The sequence below is a fragment of the Dermacentor albipictus genome, chromosome 2, assembly GCF_038994185.2.
Source record: "Dermacentor albipictus isolate Rhodes 1998 colony chromosome 2, USDA_Dalb.pri_finalv2, whole genome shotgun sequence".
Lineage (NCBI taxonomy): Eukaryota > Metazoa > Arthropoda > Arachnida > Ixodida > Ixodidae > Dermacentor > Dermacentor albipictus.
In genome coordinates, this window is record NC_091822.1 from 56,562,508 (window position 1) to 56,578,511 (window position 16,004).

The 16,004-nt window shown below is 42.2% G+C and overlaps 1 protein-coding gene across 1 annotated transcript; it reads right to left on the minus strand.

The window, feature by feature from the left end:
- Positions 1–580: 580 nt before the first annotated feature.
- Positions 581–14,372, minus strand: LOC135901830 (uncharacterized). Its single transcript, XM_065431678.1, has 5 exons — positions 14,246–14,372; positions 9,766–9,836; positions 6,679–6,792; positions 2,337–2,366; positions 581–1,254 (listed from the first exon to the last, which is right to left on the minus strand). The coding sequence occupies exons 1-5, from the start codon at positions 14,289–14,291 to the stop codon at positions 1,108–1,110; spliced, it is 408 nt and encodes a 135-aa protein (XP_065287750.1). The 5' UTR covers positions 14,292–14,372; the 3' UTR covers positions 581–1,107.
- Between the last annotated feature and the right edge of the window lie 1,632 nt (positions 14,373–16,004).

The window sequence follows — 16,004 nt, forward strand, 5'->3', positions numbered from 1 at the left end:
AGTCGGCGGCACTTTGACCGGCTGACACACGGCGCATCCTCAAATTCCTCCACTGACGTTGAATAACACACCTTTCTTTTCAGTTCTATAACCTTTCCGCATACACACCTTCGGTCGTTGCTTACCCCACCCACCTTACCCCGTCTCCCCTTTAGAAGAACCCTATCTATATATACTGTGCCAAGGAAAGCCTATGTTGCCTTCAAAATGACAAGTCCACTTGTCGATACCTCGGCTCCCGCTTTTACCTGGTTGTTTTTTGCTCATTTTCCTGTATGAGAGTTGGTGCGAAGTCATTTCAAGTGCTTGTAGGTTGAGTAATTCAGTTCTACAAAGAACTGTGATGTAGTAGACGTTTTATGAGACACTAAATTCTCATCGACCTATCTTTCCGGCGTAGTCGATCTACTATGAGAGTCAACCAGAAGGCTACAAGGTTTATGAGCTGGGACAGGTAAATTCATAACTCTCAAGTGCAGATACCCTGCATATTACAAATTAGTTATGCGGAAAGCCGCCAAGGTAAGGCAAGTTCAAATTGTCAGTTATACAAATGTAACAATTCATGTAGGTTAAACCACGAACACACAGTTTTAAAGTATACTGAGATGCATTTAGAAAATTTTATTGTGATGCATTCGTTAATGTGACAAATCTGCTGCAACTCCACCTCTATGGAAGTCACTGTGGTGGTTCATCTGCTGTGTTCCTGTTAGGCTTTCAAAGAACTTAGTCACCCAGTACACTTAATGTCAAAGGGAAAATTGAACCACGTTTTCCTCGGCACCGACATCTCCCTGTCTAATTGCCCTGTCCTTATCTCTAATCTCCCTTTAATTATCTCATGTCCGTGTCCCTGACTGCATATTGTTTCCGAATGAAGGCCAGCCCTTCTATGCGAAATTAATTTTTCTCCCTTATGGTATCTGTACAATTACATACAGTTACTGTTTGAACATACAGTAACGTTCAGATAACAATTGTTCAGCTTATGTATGAATCCAATCTGCTTCGCTCTTGAAGTTGTGTTCGTTTTGTCAGCTATTTGTCACGTAACTTCTTTTCAATTTTGCCGTCACTGGGAGCGCCTGTCTTTACTTCCAGATATCACCCTTCTCGGCGACTGGCAATCGCTTCTTTAAGCTTCTTTACCGCGTGAACTGCTGTGAGAGTGAGAAGCAAAGACCGCTTCTGCCGCTTCAGCGCATGATGAGCTTGTAGTGGCACGCAGGTGCCCCTAATGCAGTGACCAGCCTGTGAGAGCAAAAAAAAAAAAGAACACGCAATATAAAAATAACATAGGCTTCCACATGCAGTCAACACCTGCAGTCAACACATTACTTCCCTCCTCAGACATCAAACAGGTGCTCCATTATTGTGGCGGCACTGCCTGGGCGTTTTACAGTGTGCATCCGCGAGAACGGCTTTGCTGTTCGCCATGGATCGTGAATGGTGTAGTGCATACGTGAATGCAAACACTGCATGGCATTAAAGTCGGGACCCGTGCGGTGCATAAACAGAGCAGGAGGTTACACATTGAATTCGTGAAAATAAAGACAGTTGTGAGCATCAACCCAACCCTTCCCGGGAGGACTGGGAGGCAGCCCTGCTCGGCTGCTCTGACCTGACAGCCCAAGGGCCTTGGTCGAGCGGGCCCGGGCGGCGGCCGACGCCAATGGGTTCCCGTAAGGGGGAGCCCACCTAGTGTTGACGCAAAACCTATCTAAATAAATGTTTTTCAGACCGACAGAGTTGCATTGCATATACTTGACTGTCTTAGGAAAGCTCCGCTTCATATAAATTCGAAAATTTGCGCTACATCTCCGTACACTTTACTGTTATCTGCTGATATGATTTCGAAGGCGCTCGCATTAATTTTGACGAACACATAAATATACACGTCCTGTCCATCCGCGAAAGATTTAGCATAATTCCGCAAAATGGTATAATAATTCCTACATGTACTGAACTCTACACTCACCATTCTGGTAGCCTTTTTTGTTTGTTTGACTTTAACATTTTGTCGTACAAAGGCTAGCGAGTATTTACATATTTTAATCAGAGGTCGTAGGGCTGGCGGTCATGAAAAACTACAGAGTTGCAAGCAGACAACTTAAGTCACGTGATTGTCCAAATGTTCGGATCATGCCTGCAGCTATGGCTATGGTTATAACAGCGGCCTTTTGCGACGCAGCAGCTAGCAGGAGTATTCAGAAGAGCGCGCCTACATACGTAACACATGCTCTCAAAGGAAACTGACTAAGAAAAGGCAGCGTCGCACCAATACTATTATAACTGGTTGCAAAGACTTGCAGCGGTATAAACGAGGTAATTACCTGGTGCTCACCAGTGAATTCGCTGAAGGCCTGAAAAAAGAAAACAGTTCTACGATGTTAGTAATATCAGTGGCCACTCTTTCTTTTGTCCTGTTCAACCTCTTTGGATTTGCTTCTTACTTTGCTTCTTACTTTGTATTTATTCATTCATTCATTCATTCATTCAGAATTTATTTAAGACAACGAAAAGGTTGTCCAGGGTGACGTGGCAAAAGGCATACTTTGCCTGACGAGGCCACGCCACCCGGATGACAGGCGGCACCACAGGCTACAAAAATCAAGAAAGAGCATTACATAATAGAACACACATTCAATATTTTTTACACAATGCATAAGACATCCTTACAAAAACACAGGCTTTCGGCGGAAAAACAAAACAGCATACTTCAAAGCACAATTCGACCATAGCAGTATTTACAAAACACACTAGTGATAGGTATACGTTCAGTTTTCACCTTTAAGGTTCATTTATGAGCATTGCTTTAATTAACATTTTGTATTTACGTATAGAGGGAGTGCTGCGTACAGTATCCAGAATAATAGGGTATTGATTAATTAAGTCAGGAATTTGCCAACCTAACCTCCGAAAACCGTAATTAGTGCGTACACGAGGTGTTTCCATACATTGTTTCCTAAGTTCGTATGTGCTAAGTTTAGTGTGATAGGTGGTTTCGAAGGTTATTTTGTCAAGTTTGTACTGGCGTAATATTTCCAGACATAATTTGTATGTGTGCAGTTTACTTATTTCTAGTATTCCATAAGACCTAAACAAGGGCCAGCAGCTGCGCAATAACTGTATTTTCCCAATAGCTCGTAACGCCCGCTTTTGAATTGCAAAGAGGGAATCTCGATTTGTTTGTGTCGTCGTTAACCATACAAGGGAACAGTAGCTTAAACGGGAATGTATTAATGAATAGTATATTTGCCGCTTTATGGACGCCGGGAGATATCTCAATTTGTTTAAAATGCCAACCGCCCGACAAAGATCACTTCGAAGCTGATCAACATGCGAATTCCAAGAGAGATTTTCTTGAAACAGAACACCTAGAAAACTAATTTGCGAGCACTGTTTCAGCTGAGTGTTTTCAAAGTTTAAGTTTAGGTTGTCAGGAGCTTTTACACCTTTTGCTCTGAAGAGAATGTATTTGGTCTTACTAGCATTTAATTGCATCTTGTTTAGTTTTAACCATGTACTCAAGCCGGTCAACCAATAGTTAGCCTTTCTTTCGAGCGCGTAAGGGTCAATACCTGAGAAAAAGACATTTGTGTCATCAGCGTACAACACTAGGTTTTCGCTGCCTGGTATATTCACAATATCATTCAGGTATAAAATAAAGAGTACAGGTCCGAGAATAGATCCCTGAGGCACACCATATTTTATTGTTTTTACGTGTGAGGCTGCAGCATTTATGACAGTAAATTGCTCTCTTGACGTTAAATAGCTCTCAATTAAGGTCAACGACACGCCACGGAATCCGTAAAGTGGAAGCTTTCTTATTAGAACATCGTGCTGAACACAGTCGAATGCCTTTCTGAAGTCGAGGAAAATTCCCAGGGTGTGTGCCTTTTCTTCAATGTTGTTTAGAATTTTTTCCTTTATCCCGAGGAGTGCGGTTTCGGCTGATCTATCTTTCCTAAAGCCAAATTGCTCATCGGCTATAATATTTTGCGCGGTGAGAAAACGGACGAATCTTTTGTTTATAACCTGTTCGGCTACCTTTGCAAATACTGGTAGTACTGATATAGGCCTATAATTTGTTAGTTCGTTCGCTGGGCCACCCTTGTGCACAACAGTCACTTTGGCCAGTTTCATTTTCTGCGGAAAAACGCCTGTAGATAAAATAATGTTGCAAATGTGAGAGAGCGGACAACTGATTATTTCACCTACAGCCTTTAGAGGTTTCGGTTTAATTTCATCTGCTCCTGGAGCACAGCCATTTTTTAGTGTCAGAATAATATCTAGCACTTCACGTTCGTCAGTGGGTGCTAAAAACAATGTGTTTGCGGCGTTTGATGCAATGAACTGCTCGCACGGTGAATCAACTGAATTCCCATCGCATGATCCGACTGCAATGAAATGGTCATTAAATAAATTTGCGACTTCGTTGTCAGTCATAGCGTCGTTTTGATACGGAACCTTTTTGTGCTGGAAATTTTTCGAGAGTACCTCCCTCACGGTTTGCCACATTAGCCGTGAGTTACCCGTAATGTCTGCAAACTTTGTTATGTAGTATTCAAATCTTGATTTTCTAATATCTGCATTTAATTTGTTTCGAACTTTTTTAAACTGTGTAAAGTCATTTTCATGCTTGGTATTCAGGAATTTTTCAAACAGCCTGTTTTTTTGTTTGATTCTCATATGCAGTTCATGAGTGATCCAAGGCTTCCTTATCTTTTTTCGTTTTACCCATGGCTCGAGGGGAAAACACTTCTCGTATGCAGCCATAAAGCAGGAAAGAAAAGCCTCGTACGCTTTATTTGCATCTGTTTCCATTAAAATGGAGTCCCACCTTTGATTTGAGAGAAGATATTTGAATTTGCTGATATTTTTTTCAGAGTAATGGCGGATAAAAACTGGTTGCTTATTTGAATTAGGCCTTTTGTGAGGTAAAATGCAGTAGATTGGCAAATGGTCACTTAAATCGCACTTCAATACACCCGATTTGACAACGTCAGGCGGAAAGCTTGTAATGCAAAGGTCTAAAATACTTTGAGAGGTAGGAGTAATCCTAGTTGGCATATCTATTAAGTTACAGCACGCGTATGACACAAACAGCTCTTGTAGGCGCGAATAGCCGGAGGTATCTGATGAAACATTGAGATTAAAATCGCCAACAAAAGCACACTGTAGTTTTAACTCAAGACTTAGTTCAAACAGTTCTTCCATACAGTTCAAGAAATGGTTCAAGGATCCAGATGGCGGGCGATAAAACACTCCTAGCAGGATGTCATAAAGTTGTACAACGACACATTCAATGTTTTCATTTATAATATTATATTCTGTGAGTGCATTGTACTTGAAGTGTGAGCGAATATACATCGCACTACCAATCCCTGTTTCTCGATAATTGTATAATTTTGTAAATATATCGCGAAGTATTCTATTAGAAATAAATATATTCATTAAAAGAAACATCTTGCTTTGATTTAATTTAGTATTTTCTTTAAATATCTTGTACTGCCTATTATTACATTACCATGCTTTTATCCTTTTCTGTACTGGTACAGACGTCCGGTATATTAAAGCAAAGCTGCTAGTGCATAGGCACATGAAGATGTTACAAGCAGGTTTTCCAGGTGCCCTTTGAAAACAAGATGGGTCACCAATTTTACATAAGGGCCAAGTAGATAATATGGTATTGCTGGTATGGACGAAAAAAAGTTTTATGTTTATGGAATAAATAGAATATTCGCGACAACTGGACAGAAATACGGCAGTGACTTTCAATTTTGCAGCCTTGCAAGTTTAAAATGCGGAAGGTAATAACTGGGTTTCTAGAAAAAAAATATTGCAGGCTATTGTAAGTGTTTTACACGTGTTTCATTACGCTCGCAGAATGCTTGACGTTTGTAATGGCAGACTCGAATGTGGTAGCGACTTTAAAACAGAGGATATCGAGGGTATTTTATGGACGGTCAGTGGAGCAGGCAGAAGAAACTTTAGTTATAGAAATGAGCCGACAGTGGAATCATCCGAGGGCGGTGCGGTGTCCCTAGTCCAGGCTGCCGTCGGCCTGAGACGATGGCTAAAATTAAAATTATCTGTATTAGTTACGGGCCTCGTAAAAGTTACTCGCGCAGGCGCTCGAAACCAATGCTTTCGCGGGATATTAGCTCGTGATTTCACAAGGTGGCTGTAGTCTTTTTGTACGAGCCTTTTGTCCGGCAAATTCCAAAAAGAAACAAGAAAAATAAAGAACGAAGGCGGAAGTACACGTCACTTCTCTTAAAACACTGTCGCACAGGATGCGTTACTTTCGCAGTGACAAGTGGTTGTGATGAACATTTAGGCCGAGATAGTTATTCTCACAATGAACGCAATTACGCTAGTCTGGCGTTGAGTTCTGGTGCTCTAAACTTTAGCACCCGCATGGAGGCGAAGGTGTTCGAATGTGGGGCTCTCGTTTCAATTTCTTCCTTGTTTGTAACCCATCCATTTTGTATGACCATAGCGTGCGCTGTTGCAATGATTCTAATAGTTGAAAAGCGATTCTTTGAAGCTACGTCGAAAACAAATATGGCTACCTCGTCGCATATATATCAGGAAATTTTCTTCCGCCACTGGTTGAAATATTCATTCATTCATGTTTTGTTTTGCTTGAGATAGAAGAATATCACCCACAGTGCAAGGCGTCCCGTCCTGCTCCATCTGAAAGATTATTGGAGGTGTGCTACGAAAATCAGCATCTTCGGAAATCAGGCGGCACGGAAAAGTGCACTGTCTTGCGTAAAATGTCTGCAAGAGAGAAAATTTACATTTGAAAATATAAGCGACGTTGAAAAGATTAGAAAAATGCACCTCTAGAATGAAAGCTCTGATGTTCAACTAAACGTATGTTCTTTCGCGAGTCTTGACTGGATAATATGGCACGCAATATTTTTTTAGTATGCAATAATCTGGGCCCGTATACATAAAAAAACAGAAGCTCTTACAATATAATTATCCATAACAGCATTTTTTCAGCCAGTCCTGAAGCTAGACTTCCGTAAGCGAAGGAGGCAGCAGGATGCAAACTGCACTTATGAAGGATAAGCTTAGTGGATTCGGCCCCTGAAATTCCTTTTAGAATGGAAATATTTCTACTTCACACATATTGTCGGTGGATATGAAATGCGCATTTCCTGATTTGTTTTTAAACTAAATAGGTAGTGGTCTTAAGCGGAGCCTAAACGGAAATACTAAAATTCGTTGGAGTGATAAATTAATCTTTCTTAACTGTATATTAGAGAATTTCACTGTCGCAGGTTCATTATTCGAAGACAAAATGAGAATAAAAGTTTTACTTTCTGTATTCTCTGTCGAAAGCCCTGCGCAGGTCTGTCAATGTGCCGTGAAAAAGCTGAAAATATTTGCTTCATATATTCGCCGCTGTGGCTATATAAAATTTCGTGAAACTTATTTAGTTCTGCATGCGGCTCTTACATATTATTACAGTCAATCTTCACCTGTAAAATGCTACGTAGGTGCGAGCAGACGCTAGCAGAATCAATGACGTCTTAGCTAGCTTGTGCGGAAACTTCGAGGCGGCATGGCCAGCAGTCTTTTGTTGCTTCGTATTTTATGGCTTAATTATCAACCTTCTTCTCACGGTAAGAACGACAATTGTAGCAATGTATAACGGTAATCTATCCATCTTGAAACTTATTGTGCGCAACAAACAGGGACGAAGAATAGAAGAAACACAAGGACGAGCGCTTTCTAACAACTGGTTTTATTTTTGAAGATCCACCTGCTTATATACCCACAGATCTGCGCGATCTGTGGGTATATAAGCAGGCCGACTCGCAGCTTGGTAATCTATCAGTACAGAACCAGTTAGGTTTCTCTTTAGTGTTTCTCTAAATGCCTTAGGCCCTTAAACGGGTGGCTTCTCGTAATCGCGATAGTAATTAGACGAAGAACTGCAAGGTAACACAGGCTGCAATATCACAATTACGTGCGAGGGCCTTGAGAGATACTTTAAGCACTTTGTTCATCGTCATTCGTCATTTCCTTCCACTTTTCTGTTTTCCCCTTCCCGGTCACCAAATTGTACAGTAGCAGGCCCGAGACACGCTTATGCGTGAAACATCCAAGCTGTTCTTCGCACTTAATATTATTCTCTATATCTCGATGTCAAGCGGCCGTGGCCATGGCGACAAGTTGGTAAGAGTAGGAAAAGTTGGACAAGTCGCGCGGTTTGACCAATTCTCAACTTCTGAACACACAGCGAATAAAAGCTTCGGCCCGACCCACAGCGGCATCCTAGTAGCTAAAGCCTTGCGCTGCTCTGCTCGAGGTCGCGGGTTCAAACGCGGACGTGGCGGGCTGTACATTGATGTGGCTGAATTGCTGAAACGCTCATGTTCCCAGACTTAAGAAAATTTTAAAGAACCCGGCCTGGTCAGAATTACTTTAGAGTCCCCCACTACGGCGTGCATGATACTCATATCTTGTTTTCACAAGGAAAATCCCAAAATTGAGTTTCTTCTTTTTCAACACGGTTAAAACCCTGTGCTCCTCGCGCAGGAATGAAAAAAAAAAAGAACTAGGATGAAGCGGAAGAAATCGTAGAGTATAAACGGAGTGATCTTCGGAAAAGCACTCAAGCTGGCGATGGAAAGCGGCTTTGTCCAGCAATATAGCATGGCTGTGACAGTTTCGCCGTCCCCATGTCTTCAGCGCCGCTCGCATGTCCGCTCGGAAGTTGGAATAGGGCGGCTAATCGTGTGTACATTCGGAAGATATTGTTGCCGTTGCAAAGCAAAGAATATTTTGCAGGTATCGAGGCCGTGAACCTCGGGCATCAAGTACGTCGAGCAAAAAGCGGGCGGCGAAAGCAGCGACCAGCGACTCTTAAACCAACCGAAAACGGAGTCACGTACGGCGTGCTGTTCCCAGATTTCCACGGCTGAGTCGCGCATTTCTTAATATCTCAAAAGTAGATGGGGATAGAGAACGGCGTCAGAGGAGGTCGCCTTGCGATGGTTGGATGCCTGATGTGAACTTGTTCCAGGATTTCTTTGTTTTATTGTCGTTGTCATTTTTTTTCTCCATGTCGTCACGCCCATTCTGTGTGTTCGCTCTACTGGACATTCTGAACGGCTTAGTGGATACTCCGATCTACTGCTTAGCAGATATCACGGGTTTGAAAACCCAACGCAGCTGCTATATACTAATTGGGGCGGAATCCAAAAGTGATCTTGTGCCTTGCTTTCGGGGCACGCTAATGAAGCCCAGGAAAATTAAATCGTTCTGAAGCCTGCCAACACGGCGTTTTTCTTTATGAGCTGTCAATTGCTACCCATAAGTGTTATTTTTTTTTCCAAGGAACGTTCCAACAGTATGAGGTTTCTGCCGTTCCCAGTTGACGACATTTTTCCTGCAGGCTATTACTGTTGTGTTCTTGTCGATGTGTGTCATCAAGACATTTTGAAAAATATATATATTTGCGAACCCTGACATATGTACTACATAAGAGTATACTAGCATACACGCCACCAAGCGCAAGCTGTGTAACCAGCCGCTTCTGAAAAGGCCACCAACAACGTATTTCAAGATCAACTAATAATATTTTGTACCTTAGGAAATGTATTTCGAACATTTTCAATATATGTCGGTATATGGTTTGGTTAAAGCAAAAATATCATCCACGGTGGATTTCACTAATTCCACCTAGCACACCCTCTCGCTCTTGATTTGCGCTGATGAGCGAAATATGTCACTCACAGGTATCGCTGAAATGAAACGATGGCAAAGCCAAGGGCTTGTAGAGAAGTGGTGCACCTCGGGCATCACAACTGAAAAGAAAAGGCAAAGTACTTAGCATCTCTTATATGCCGCACGGACGGTTACCAAATAAAGTCGCTCAGGGGTGTGTGGTACACCGCCCCTGGTCCCAGACACATTGCGTCCCAAAGCAGCGCGAACAACAAAATAAGCATCTTGAGCATCCAAGATATATCCTTTAGCACTTGGGGAGAGTATAGTGGCCTCCAGGTCGTCTTAAAATTCTGAATGCTGTTTACTAGCATAGACCAATACTGGGCAACTCCACCACATATATGATATGAACAGCTTAAATGAATAATCATGATAACAGTGGGTCGGACATATTCTTTTGTGAGACGATGCATCAATACCTGAACTTGCTGAGGGTTCAAGCACCTTCGCTGGCTATTTGCGAGTTCTGACCACGTAACGGAGTTGGAACAGCAGGTCCCAAACGCACATAAGCTAAACGGAGCTTCTTCGTCGCAAATGTGCAAAACGTTTGAATACACATCGTCGAGCTGCAGCTATCGTGTTGGTAGAGTGAACTTATTAAAGCCGGCTCTTCTAGGATCCGTTTTGAGACCTGCTTGTCGCATAACTAGTGTTCCACGTTTTCGGTGTTTACTTTTTGGCGAAATTGTTCTATGTATTGAGGCATTTACTTAACTTTTAAATATGTTGGTGCTTATCGGCGCTTATTCTTTCTTAGTTTCCAACTATCCAAGCTTCGGAGTTTATTTTTTATGTTTTGATTGGTATCACGCTATAAACAGGAACTTAAATCACACGAAAACTTCTCCAGTATTCTGAAAGCAACATTATTCAGGTGCAATATTTACAATGCCGGTGGGTCATCACAAGTACAACCCTACAGCGCGCATTACAGCTAATTGCAGTAGGTAAAAGAATAGTTCACGAGATTCATGTCACCGATGACAGCATGCTGCTCTCCAATAATTACTCTTAGCATAGCAAATCCCCATTGCACATTGACGCTCGAAACTGATAAAGCTAGTAGTGTCAATGCGCAAGCCGGGTAGTGCGCTGCGTGAAGCCTCCAGAATCAAAGGAGGTCAACACTGCTCACAACCGCGCAGCTTTGATATTTTCGAAAATAATCCATGAGTTCCGGCACATCGTCTCTGCCACGGAGCAACTCATTGTGTGCGAAAAAAACTCGGCACCTCAGCCTCCTGACATTCGTATTAACGATTTCAACACCAAACCAAACAAGTGAGCTTGTATACTTTATTCGGTCTACTCAATCCCTTTTAGCAGTCGTCTTTGAATAGTCTATCGAAAATCGCTGTTCTGCGTATAAAACTGAATCGTCTAGACATTTATTGGTGGATGTTTTTTGGCTTTTTTCGGTTTAAACAGAATACACCGAAGCTATGCTTATAATGCACCCAAGAGGACCCAGCTCTAGGTTAAGCCTAAAAACACAGCAGCTGCAGCTTGAGGTCGTGCTTCCGGTTGATAACAAATCGAATAGGAGCCGGTTTTATTCTCATCGAAGCAGCACAAAAGCTGCTGCCCTGCATGCGGAATACTGTTGCTGGTGCTTTGTCCCCTTTTCCGTAAAGGTGCTCTATGTTGATTCCATGCTACTGGTTCCTGCTATTATACGCGAGTTGCAGGGCTGGGACAACAAATGAAGTTGGAGCTCAGAAAATGGATGCCAATCTAGTCAAAGAGTATAAATTAGTTGCACTGTAGTTTCCGCAATGAAAAAATATACTTGTAGTTGCGGCCATAAGGCAATCATGAGTATTGCTTCGGCAGGAAATTGTTGGCAAATTTTACACGGCATAACTGAATACTTTGATATATTGTGTCAATTTCTCAAGGTATTTAAAACACAACGTGAAAAGGTAGTAGTTTATTGTACTTGTGCGAGTGTTCCAGTTTTGGAAGCACCAGATGAAATATTAATTGTGTGTTGTCTATTCCGGAACAAATTTTTTAGTGCTAACAGGGTCTTTTGGATCCGCAGATAGTGTTTGACTAGATAGATTTATTGCCACATCCTCTATGGTCGCCGCGGGTATGTGCCAGGCGATGAAAACGACGCTGAAGTAGTGCGCGAGTAGAAAAACAGAGACGACAACGACGTCGCGTTGACTGCGCTGATAAAGTGCTTTTACACGTCCTCGACACCGGCTTTCCCGTCTCCTACTATGTTGTGACAATATCAAGCTAAGAATATAGGTTGGCTAAGAATACATGTGCCCTCGTGTAGCGTTAGAAAAATGATGGTGCAGCTTGGTGGTGAGCCACATACTCATGACTGCCGTGTAGTCGTGACGCGTATACGCATCAGCGTTAAGCATTCGTTCTAAAGTGCAATACATCGCCCGCTTGCACTTGTGTGTGCGCGTCTCTCAATCCTATTCCACTTTGACCAAACAAATGTGTCAATGTTATGCCTGTCATTCTGCGTCATTTAATTTTAACAGCAGCTCAAGGTTAACCAGAACGCATAATTGTAAAAACAAGAACGAAAACGTGTTGAGCTGTACTTATATTTACCCTTAACACCGAAAATATGCGTTCAAAATAAAAACCAAGAACGCTGAACGGTAGTTATACGAAATTAACTACTATCTCCTAGGCAACTTCGGTGAACCAAACAAGGTTTGCTGTTGATATTGTAGTAAAGACAGGGAAAATGTACGAATTATTTATAGGCGAAGGCCAGAGCGTGCGGTGCTCCTTTTATAGCCTTTGCAATAAACTTTGTATGCAGACGATCCAAAGGGTTATAGGCGTGCTTTACGAACAGCGTGGAATTTAGCCTGCACACCCTGGGAAACTCTAAATGTCACGAAGATCAAATTCTGTGACTACGGGGAAAATAATGTGGTCAATCAGTTTATGGCTTAGGAGGAAGCTTCACCTCAAGTGCTCCTATCTAAATACATGTAAAAGAATTCGTTTTGCTCGGCAAGCACTGCACCAAATTTGACGCGGTTTGTTGCATTTAGAAGAAAAACTTAAAGTATAGTGACTGTTTGTTTCAAATTTTTGTTTGAGATCATCAACTTTTTATTATTGTTAGCAAAATCGCAAATTTTCTGAAAGCGGAACTATTCAATTTAAAACTCTGTTTTTCACCAATAAAAATTATATCGAAATTGTATCAATTGAATCTGATAGTACACCTAAAGCGGACAAAATTGATATGTTATCCATGAATCTGAAAAAAAAATTAGCATTATTGGAATACAACATTTGCAGAACTATTGTGCGCAACGTAACAAATTCACTTAACATATAGATTGACATATAAAATTTGTCCGCTTTCAGTTATCTAATGGATGCCGTTTACAGAACCCCGACATCTGTTCCTGCATCTTGAAACTGTAACTGTTACAGTATATTTGCTCTTGATGCAGAATGACTAATTTGTAAACTTCGTGCTTCTATTTTTTTCGAACTTTCGAATTTTTCAAGGTCTTACTACAAACATTCTGGCCCTAAATCGAAATTCCGCTTCCAACAGCCACTAAAATATAAGTTTCTATCTCAAATACAACAAATTCATATAAATTTGGTCCAGGAGTTACCTCAGAAAATCATTTCCGCGTTTTACATGTATCTGAATAGGCCGCGTCGCAGTCGGGCCAGAGGTAACGCTTCCTTCTAATTTCATCTTCATTAAAACATTCCTTTAAGACTTGCTAAAAGCGTGATATATGCCCGTTTCACTCAAGCCTTCTTAGCCTTCTTGAAGAGCTTCACACCACACTGAGCCTACATTTAGGCATGTTAAGTGTAATCTGCGGTCTACTTTTAGCGTTTTTGGCCTAATTAGGGTCGATCCAAATGGTTCCTGAACCCACATTCAACCTCCCCCCAAATTTCAAGCGTTATGAGAGGTTCGCGTTATGTGTGCCGGCGTCCATCGTGACCTAAGCGAGGAAGTTTTTTTTATATATTTGCCCAATATAAGGCGAATGTCCAGGACGTTGTGTGTAGAGTCTGCGGGTGGATAACAGCCTTTGTGATAAATTGCTTATTCACGTGTTCAGGATCACTGCAAGTTTATCTATGAAAGGCGCAAAGTTCAGCCCGCTGCCTTGGAACTCTTAACGACACCTAGATCAAATGTAGTAAGAATGGGATAACTTTATGGTAAGTCGGCACAGGACGTTAAGCGCATGCGGCTACGTTGCGCCATTTCTGAAAAATTTCTTTACCATGTGCTCGAAAGCGTCATATACTGCCGAGGTTTGAAACGTGTGGGTCATTCGGGGGCAGGTTTTTAAAGCATGTGGTTTAATTACAGACGACATAACTCTATAGTGCGACGGCTGGAAAGACACAGCTTCGTTGAAAATTGGGATGTGGTTTTGAAACTGTGCTAAAGTGTGGGGTTTTCCTTATATTGCTTCCATAAATACAATATTGGTGACTACATTTGAGCTCTTACCGCCAATAAGGTAGAATAGTGGCAGAACGCACCCTGTAGCAGCCATGGTTACGGAATTCGAGGCATATTGCACCCTTATATAGCTGGGGTGGACGCGCAGCTGTGTTTGCTGTCAATCTAGCCAGCGTCTGAAGCTTCTCCCGAAACAGAGTGTATTTTTGGCTGACATCATCCTTCCTATTGTTGATCATGTATTGTTCTAGCTTGGAAAACCCCAGCCACAAGAAAAGCAGCAGCTGCGCTTTACGTCCTTGTTTCAAGTTCATTGCCAAACAAACAAGATCTTCAACTGGGATAATGGTACGCTGCTTACAGTCGTTTGTTCGTCTTGTTTTCCCCGGGGCATAATAAACACTTTTGGGGCCCTTATGCAGTGGTATGAAGATATGGTTGTCAATCAAATTTCAATTTTCGTTTAGGCGTCGATTTCCGTTAAGTTTATCACAACCTGGTCTTTGCAGAACGTGTGCCATTCTTTGGTCAGTTGCACCTTCTGTCAGCAAAAAATTATTCTTGACTTCCAGCGGAGTTCAAACACGGAACTTACTTTCAACTGTGGTTGCGACAGCCGAAATTTGGGCGAGCTGTTATCGATACATGGGGGAGTCAAACAGCTCAATTTTTTTACGCAGAATGCGACAAAGCAGGCACACACCTGCGCTGTTGCGTGTCCAGTCTGGCTTCGTCCGTGTAAAACGTTACACAGTGTTTCCACCGTATTTCGGCTCAGAGCCAAGTATTCTAATCAGTGCACGTCGTCAGATGCGTTGCATGGAAAGAATAGTGAGGTGATGCTATGCAGCTTGCCGCATTTATGTCAAGGCAATTGGACATGCAACTTGGAGACGCTTCACGTATGGCTATAGTGTTTTCATATTTGTTTTTGTTTCGTGATACAACATGAAGAACCAGTAGAGCTTCAGTCAGAGCTGTAACAATGCTAACTAGGTATCATTAAGAGATTCCTTACGACCATATTGCGGTTGTTCATTGAAATTTGTAATGCACCTAGGGCGATATAACGTAAAACTATTCCAAACTTTTCTATTCCGATTCTGCTATCAGCGCTCCACCATTGGTCAAAAACTTTTTTCGACGACCCCCACTTCACTTGTCTGTCACGCGACGTCACGATACCTCCCCATCTGATATGATGTGTACACACTGATTATGCATGATTTCACACAAAACAGAAAAACTGTTATTTCTGATACGACGCCTTTTCGCCATTAGCCCCCGGCTATTGGTCAAAAGTTTTCGGGCTGCACCCACCTCACCTGCCTGTTACGCGATGTCACAAAACCGCAAAAACTCACCGCGTCAAAGTGACGTGTACGCATTAAAGATGTATTAATATACCGAACAAAACTCAATTTTCTTCTGCCCCGTTCTGAAAGGAATAAAAGATGGCTGCCGCCGATCGCTCAGGCGCTGGCTACTCGCACCTGCCGGAGAGCATGGATGTATTTGCGCATAATAAAACTTCTTGCGTGGCCGTGTAACGTTTTCGAGCATTTTCGGCACGTTTATCACCTCATTCTGCCAACTCCTCTTTGCTGAGGGTCCGTTTTAGCGTCATTCTTAAGCTTCCGTTGCATGCCACCGCGATTTTCGACCAGCCACCGCAAGCTAAGTAAGGGAAAGATGACGAATCGCAGATGGCGCCACCACCTTCTTCATCCAGTTATCGATGTTCAGTGCACTAGTTCTGCCCTATCGAAACCCTCTCCACTTGAACATTCTCCTCGCCTCTTGTCAG

Excerpts from the sequence above, each read along its gene's own strand:
- LOC135901830 (XM_065431678.1), bottom strand. The coding sequence starts at position 14,291 with ATGGCTGCTACAGGGTGCGTTCTGCCACTATTCTACCTTATTGGCG. Across the intron at positions 6,793-9,765 it reads GTTTCATTTCAGCGATACCT|ACATTTTACGCAAGACAGTG; the intron begins GTGAGTGACATA and ends TCTCTCTTGCAG. Across the intron at positions 1,255-2,336 it reads AATTCACTGGTGAGCACCAG|GCTGGTCACTGCATTAGGGG; the intron begins GTAATTACCTCG and ends TTGCTCTCACAG.